Genomic DNA, 8,526 nt, shown 5'->3' with positions numbered 1-8,526 from the left:
TTAAGGTGCTAGGCGTGTGAACTATTTTTGAAGATTATTCTTATGATGTTTTGGGATGAAAATGATATGGTAAGCATAAGTATGATGTTATACAAGTTGTAGGCAGATTCATGGAAAATGAATTGGATTAAATTATATTTTTTATTAATTGTAAATCGAGCTTGCCGCTCAAAATGGTTGTTGAAGTAATCGAAGAGCTTATTGTGAAATATATTGTTGTTGTTTGGGCTGTTTGGTGACTTTTAGTGACTTATGGGATGTAGTAAAAATAGGGGAGGTGCTGTCCGTTTTCTTGTAGAATATTGGTTTTGAAATATGAGAGTTACAATGCTTATATGATGACGACAAAGTCGGGTTACTCATTGTAGACATAAGAAGATCATATTGAGCTTGGTTGACGATTGGAGAGAAGATTGCAAAGGTATGTAAGGCTATCCCTTCTTTCCTTTTGGCATGATCCATATGATACAAACGAAGCAAGCAAATGCGCAACTTTCATAAATGCCTCTATTCATAGAAGTACTGGGGGTGCCTATGTTATTGATTACCCATGTGTCTTATTATTATATGTTCTGTTCATGGGTCACAGAAAAATACTAGTTGATAAAGGTTTATCTGAGAGATCTTATTGACTTACTTCATTATGCATTGCATTTATTTATACATGTACATTGACCCATGACTAGATGACGTTATATACACGTATATTATATGTATATGGGATATGGGGAAAGGTTATGGTATTATATACGCACCACTACCTGATCAGCTGGTATACGTTGATGATTTCTCCCACAGTGACTGAGATGATATGATGGGATGCCCTTAGAGGCTTGATGACGTTATGTACGCATATACCTATGCATTATATGGCATTTATACGCACATGCATGACATTATAAAATTTTCATGATTCACAGAGCTATTCAGAATTACAGGTTGAGTTCTTTACTCCATGTTTCTTTCATGTCTTTTATATACTATTTCCATGCCTTACATACTCGGTACTTTATTTGTATTGACGTCCCTCTTGCTTGGGGATGCTGCGTTTCATGCCCGCAGGTCCCGATAGACAGGTTAAGAGTTCTCCTAGTAGGCTATCAGCTCAGCGGAAGGTGTTTGTGCACTCCATTTGCTCAGGAGTTACCTATTTGGTCAGTATGATTTAGACATGTATTGATTAGTATGTCGGGACTCTATCCCGACCTTTATGACATTTATGTACTCTTATAGGCTTGTTGACAAATGTCATGTATATAGATACTTGTATGGCCTTGTCGGCCTATGATTTGAGTATACAAAGGATTATGTCGGCCTTATAGGCCTGTATGTCGCATGCATAAGCTTCTATATCATGTTGGGTCATCCCATGTTAAGTATTCTCTTATGTTTAATTCGAGTTATCTCATGACGGCCTTTCCGGTTCATTTACCCATGATAGTATGATAAGAAGGATACATTACGTTGGTACTAGATTGAGTTAGGCATCGGGTTCCCGTCACGGCCCTACAGTTTGGGTCGTGACAGAACTCAACAAACGACAGTAAACCGCACTGATACTTACGTTTTGCTTGTTGAAAATAATTCAAAAATGCAGAAGAGAGGGGGGAGAGTATGCAGATTTTGGTGCTGAAAAATGAGGCAAACGGCCTAGGTTGAATAGGTGTGAAAGTACCTGTTCATATGAGATACCAGCAGAAGTCTGGTCACAAATTTTAAACTCAAAACGGCCATTTGAGAACCGCGAATTTTAAATTTAAATTCCGCAAAAAAGTATTAGAAAAGAAATTATATCACGGAAAACGAAAAATAAATTTGGTCCAAAAAATTATCAATCAATCAATTGACCAAAGCTGAAGCCGAGCGACGACGACACGAGACACCACTTCTTCTTAACTCTTTAAAAGTTAGAAAATGGGTTTCTCTATATAAACACAAAAATTTTCTTTCCATTTTTCGATGAGGGACAAAGTGCATTAGTAAAGAAAATAACTTCAAACTTTTCATTTCCCTCCAAATCTTTTCCCTCCTAATTTTTTCTCTCCATTTTTAATTCACACCTCTTATCTAATTAGATAAAAACCCAACATATCTTCCTTAACAGCAAGTTATGGTGATCAGTAGGATTTCTGGCCAAATCCTAATGATCACCATAACATGATGTGTCATCAGAATTTTGCCACAAATTCTGACGAATCATCATTTGTAGCTGAAAATCATGGTTATCGTAATCCGGCCAAAATTCCAATGATCACCATAACATACTAGATAGAAATTCACCAATAAGGTTTTGTTTCAAAACTATCCAAATTATCTCCGATCCAAATGACTCCAAATTTCATATACAACTTTCTAATGCCAATCCCAACATTTTCAACATTTAGATTCAACATAAACCTTCAAAAATTAATATAACCATATTGCCTTCTTTAATAAGCTTTTTAAGCTCAACAAAACTCAACGGTATTTTTATTTTTTTTCTTCAAGCAAACCCATTCAAGGATAGACAATGTAAGCTCAATGGAATATTACTCACTTAATTACAACTAAAAATAAGTAGTAAATCTTCAATTCTTTAAAGTACATATTTTGTTAGTTTTTAATTTTAGTTGTATGCTCATAATTTATTGAAAGAAGAAGAAGATGGAGAAGTAGTATGAAGAAGAAAGTTCTGGTGGGAGACTAAAAAACCTAATATTTTGTTCATCATATCAAAATTTAAATGGTGATCCTAAAAATATCCGTCCAACATAAAATACCTTTCAGATCAAGTACTTGTTGGCCCAATGATTTACAATTATCTCATTTTCCCTTTCAATAGAATCGTTTTGTAAAAGATGAAGTAAGAAAACAAATCAGTTTTATACTAGGAAATGGCGTGGTATTACAACACATAAAGAGAATTGGTAATTTTTTGGTTTTACATTAGGTTTGGCAACAGAAGCCCAAACAATTGACATCCAATAACCAAAATTATTTTTCTTAAAAATAAAAAAAAATTATTTAGAATCTCTCTCTCTCTTCTAACGGTTGCATCCATCTTTCTAGAAATTAGGTTCCATTTCCTTTCAAAAGCATACTAAAATTTCCCAAAATCTCTTTACATCCCTCTCCTGATTCTTTTTTTTTTAATCTCACTGTATATATCAATGTATAACAAATTTAGAATAAGTTTTAAAATATAAAAATAATCAATATAATTGTGAAAGTAAATAAATTTTTGATATATATATTATAATATACATAGAAGCAAATAAAATCTTAATATACAAAGAAGAAAAATAATTTTTTTTTATATACACAAAGAAGAGAAATAAACTTGTGATACACATTTTGGTATACACATTATTTGATGTGTTATACACTGTGATATACAAACAATAAAATTATTATTGTTGTGATATGTGTTGATATAGAGGCAACATATATTTATAATTCCATAGTTTAGATATACAAAAAAAGAAAAAGATAATTTTAATATACATTTTGACATACACATAGAGGAAAAATAAACTTATGATATACACTTTATTATTATGATATACATTTATTGCTATCTAGTGCTAATATCTATAACTAGAGTTTTTTTTTGTGCTAATTATATGAGTACGTTGTTACAAAATCCCTTTATACTATTGTCTTATGCACATTTGAGTGCCAGAATGAAAATGGAAAAGAGAATTTGTCGAGATAGACAGAGCTGTTTGTTTATAAAACATTTTCTTTTGGGAAATAGTAAATTAAATAATTGCCATAACTCATAAGTAGGAGTTGATGTATTCTGTATTCACGTATGCAACGTACAATTATGAGAGACCATATGCTACATACACTATTACATCAATGTATTGTATATACAAATATATGTACTAAAGTATAATTATATGAAAAACAATATATGCTATAACATTACTTAAGACCTATAATTACATCAATTAACTCTTATGGAAAACTTATCTCCTCTTCTTCTTCATCATCCATAGATAAAAAGACTTCATCCAAAGCTGAGAGCTCTACTTCATCATCAGAATTTCTATAGAGGCAATTTATCCCTTGAGATTGGTTGTTCGACTCATGTACTCTACATAAAACCCATTCCTGAAAATGAAAAGAAAAAAATATATAAATTTGAAAAAAGAAACTGAGATGCAAAATACAACATTTTTGGGGCAAAGATCAATTTAAACCCACGGCCGAAACTATTTAAATATGGTAAAGTTTATACTATATTTTTTGTGTATAACATACAGAAATATATACATATATGAAAGATATAATATATATATATATATATATATATATATATATATATATATATATATATATATATATATATATATATATATATTTGGGCTATTATTTTGAGAATGGGCAGCAGTTAGACAGTATCATTTTTCTTATTTTTTTCCCTTTGACTCGAAAGCTAAGTTAGCAGCTGGGGCGTGAAGTACTCCTTTGCTCGTGTAATTCGACTTTGAAAGGTCAAAATTCATGAATTCCACGAGAGGTGGTTATATAACATGCTATACACATAAAAAATTCCATATTTTCCATTTATAAATCTTTTCACATCGATTTAGAGGTTAATTAATATTATAGACTGGTTAAACTCACCATTGAGTTAAGGGAAATTTTAAATTCTACAATTAAATATTTTGAAAACTTAAGTAATTTCTTAATATTCAATATTTGATATAAACTTCAATTCATTATAGGGTTCATATATACTATTGACGGTGTAAATGAATTTTTATGCTATCAGATTATGTAGGAGCTAATATTAGATTATGTGAGAGTTAATTAACTTGGGGCTTAACCTTAAAAATCCGATTAGTGACATATTAAAACCAATAAGACTACAATACTGATAATGTAAAAAAAATTTACACTGACATTATATATGTAACTTAAAGTTTAATTTATAAAATTTAAAATATTAAATTAAATCCTATCAGATAGGATAGGAGTATTTACTTACCATTTCATTTTCTCTTTTCTTGGTAGGCTTCTTGAAGGAATTACTGATAGAGAGGTGGAATTCTTCCATAATCCAGTTAGTTTGTACTTCAGGAATATTATAGTAAACAAAATACTTTTTTATTCCTACTATTTTTTCTCCATAATCTGGGAGTAAAATTGGCTCTTCCATATGTACTTCCTTCCAATATCCTTTTCTTGTAGTTCGATTTTCCTTCACTTGACTGAAGAAATACAACTGATTTTTGCTCCACAAAGCCTTCTCTAATCATCCCAACGTATGCAAAATAGGTAAAATAAAAGAAATTATTAATTCACAAGGATATGAGAGGAAAAAAAGACTTGATTATACTTTAATATAAACACTCCATTGTAATTTGATCCATTAGGAAAGTGGGGTGATTCGATTTTTCAAGGGTCAATTTAATGATTTCTATAATGATTTTGGACTTGTACAAGTTTTATCTAATCAAAATAGAACTTGGAACTCTATAAATTATACAAAAAAATAGCACGAGCAGAAAATGTTCCAATGAAAAAGTGTTGGTGAAAGTTTGTTAATAGAACTTCTATAAATACGTTTCACTTCTTGAGGAAAACAAACGAGAAAAATCAAAGGTTGATCTTATTCATTGAATTTAGACAAAATTTTAATAATTTATAGGATATACTGACCCAATAAATCAATCAAAAATAGGTTCTCAAGTTCGAAAATTGATTTTAAAGGACCTCCTATAAATACGCTTCACTCTTTGAAACGATAAAAAAGAAAGATCAATCTTATTTTTCCAATATAGCCAAGAATGTAATTTTTTTTAGGATAGTAAAACAATAAAATCAATTAAAAATAGGTAATCTCAAGCTCCAAAAATGATCTTTTCTTCATGGTTGACGAGTCTAATTAAAAGTAAGCTAGATATAAAGAAGTAAAGTAATTTAAAAAGATCGCTCTGCAAGAGGCTGTTTTCACAACTTGAACACGTGACTTTCTGGTAACATGACAACAACTTTACCAGTTACGCCTAGACTCCCATTCAAAGAAAAGTAAAGTAAATTATGATGGAGAAATATACCATTGAGTTCTGAAGGATGAGAAGAAGAAAAATCAAGATGAGGAATATTGATGCTGGGGTAGAACGGTAAGCCTGCAACTTTACTTTTGAGATAATACATAAAAAGCTCTTCATCCGTTGGATCAAAGCTAAAACCCGGAGGAAGATCAACTCTTTCATCCTCCATTGTCACTAACAAATATTTTCTGAAACCGAATTCTTACCAGCGGAAATTTAAAGCTTCTTCTCGCTAGCCTTTAGGGTTAGTTTAAAGAAGAAGAATGATTAAGAGTTGACGAATATAATGTTGCTGTTTTCTTTTTATAGAAAAATAAAATATATACTTTAGTAAAATGGCCCTACACTCTACTTCTATTCCTCGCTTGTAGTATATTTAAGATAGACGCAACGGGTTCACTTTAAACTTACTGGGTTCTTAATATTGAATCTATTATGTTTTAATATTGAATCTATTATGTTATAAAGTTATAAGTTCATATTTATTATTTATTAATTTTAGCGGTTCTTTACACATAAAATTATCTGCGTCAAAAGTACTGGATTCGAATGAACCGAAACTATTATATTGGATCCGCCTCTGTTTAATCTGAACCTTATTTGTGAGTTTTAAATATATATATATATATATATATATATATATATATAAAGAAAAGGATCTACCGGTTTTAAATTCTAAATTCGCTGCACCTCATTAGACCGGGAGGTAGTGGCGGTTGATTAGAAATGAAGAATTTGTAAGTGATGTAACAAGTTTTATGAGTGGTCAAAGGCTGCTGCTAATTGAAGTAGTATATAGTATGAAATGAGGCAGAGCCGACCCATAAGAATGTGAGTACGTTAATCTATTTACTTTACATTAAAGCTACATATAATGTAGGAGAAAACAATTAGTCGTGAAGTTAGTGATAAATATTGTCTTTTATGTTCTTTCAGAAATTCATATATCAGTATAAAAGAGCATTTAGTACTTTTTTTTTATTTAAAAATATTGGTTTAAGATGAATTTAAATGAGACTGACATAAATTTTCAGGGAAACTGTAGCCACTATCCTTCGAGTACACACAGGGTAACTACTCACTGATCGATAGCTCGTAGACCACACAGGAGATGTAAATCGCACTAGGCAAACTCGGTGCGACGAGCTTTGACGCTGCTGAGGAGAATCAATATCAAGTCTTCCATGTAAGAAACATCTCACCCAACCAACTCAGTCAACACTTGCGGGTAATAGACAACATAATTAATCAGTAAAAATTTATATAATCGGCAACCCACATTAAGAGAGGGTGGTAGGGGTTTAGGGTACGTGTTGATTAGAAATGAAAAGTGGGAGTGGATAACGTTTCTTGCGAGTTCATAGGCGGCTGGTAATCCAAGAGAGACAAGTACCGATTGAATTGTTTTTGCAGGAAGTGGATATGTTTTCACTTTGAAGTAACTTCGCTTACAAACAACTGTGTTTTTGTCGTTTAATTATCTTTAAAATACTAAAAAAACAGTTCTATTTGGATAAGCAATATCGTAGCTTACGTAGTGGAATTAATAACTGAGTGGATGATAATGATGATGAACTGTGAAACAAAAGTAGAAGGCAGTAGTGATTTTACGTGTGCAAACACAAATATGCACACGTAAAATGTTGTTGAAAAGGACCACATTGAAAAAAGGCAATCAAAGCATGAAGTTGAGTATGATATAAGCTCTCTTCTTTTTTCTCCTCTTTGTTTCCTTTGATAGTTCGCGAGTCATTGTAAGTAAACATCAATCATCATGAAACCAGATAAAAATAGTAACGAAGAGTACCAAAATCAATTGACCAAACCCCATATGGAATGTCTTCCTAAATAGTAGAACTGTGAATAGAATTTGGGTAATAGCAGTCTTTATCTGAGTTTTTTTTTAAATCTGAGTTCAGTACATATAGATTAGCTAGTCTCAAATATTTGCTAGTTAATTAGATATATAAAACTCAATAGGCCTTTAATTAACCTAGCTAACAATTTCTAGATGAAGGGGTGTGCATATGATTGGGCTAGGTCAGCCTAAAGACATTCTTAACATAATGTGTTAGTGTGATCAGGGGAAGAGCTAGAGTGTCGAGAGCGGGTTCGGCCGAATCCAGTAACTTTGGTTCGAACCCTAGTATTTGTCTTAAAAGATTTATTGAATATGTATAAATTGTTAATTTAGAACTGTAACGACCCGACCGGTCGTTTTGAGCATTTGCATTCCATTCAGCTGTTTGAAGTCTTGAGTAGCTTCATATGATGTATTATGACTTGTGTGAGCCGTCGGTTTTGGTTTTCAGGTTAATCGGAATTGATTGCATTTGGATATTCCTAGAAGGTTTCGGCACTATTTGGCGAAAGTTGGCAATTTAAAGGTTTGAAATATTTATAAGTTTTACTGGGAGTTGACTTTGATGATATCGGGTTTGGATTGTGGTTCTGGAAATTGGAATAGCTTCGTTATGTC

At 31.7% G+C, this 8,526-nt stretch overlaps 1 protein-coding gene across 1 annotated transcript; it reads right to left on the bottom strand.

Moving 5' to 3' along the window:
• Nucleotides 1-3,761: 3,761 nt before the first annotated feature.
• Nucleotides 3,762-6,329, bottom strand: LOC104116456 (NAC domain-containing protein 104-like). The gene is made up of 3 exons (XM_009627316.3): nucleotides 6,051-6,329; nucleotides 4,979-5,241; nucleotides 3,762-4,098 (listed from the first exon to the last, which is right to left on the bottom strand). Exons 1-3 carry the CDS (start codon nucleotides 6,214-6,216, stop codon nucleotides 3,943-3,945), a joined length of 585 nt encoding a protein of 194 aa, XP_009625611.1. The 5' UTR covers nucleotides 6,217-6,329; the 3' UTR covers nucleotides 3,762-3,942.
• Between the last annotated feature and the right edge of the window lie 2,197 nt (nucleotides 6,330-8,526).

This window comes from Nicotiana tomentosiformis, chromosome 5, assembly GCF_000390325.3.
Source record: "Nicotiana tomentosiformis chromosome 5, ASM39032v3, whole genome shotgun sequence".
NCBI lineage: Eukaryota > Viridiplantae > Streptophyta > Magnoliopsida > Solanales > Solanaceae > Nicotiana > Nicotiana tomentosiformis.
Note: the sequence above shows the minus strand (reverse complement) of the source record. Positions and strands in the feature narration are given on the sequence as shown.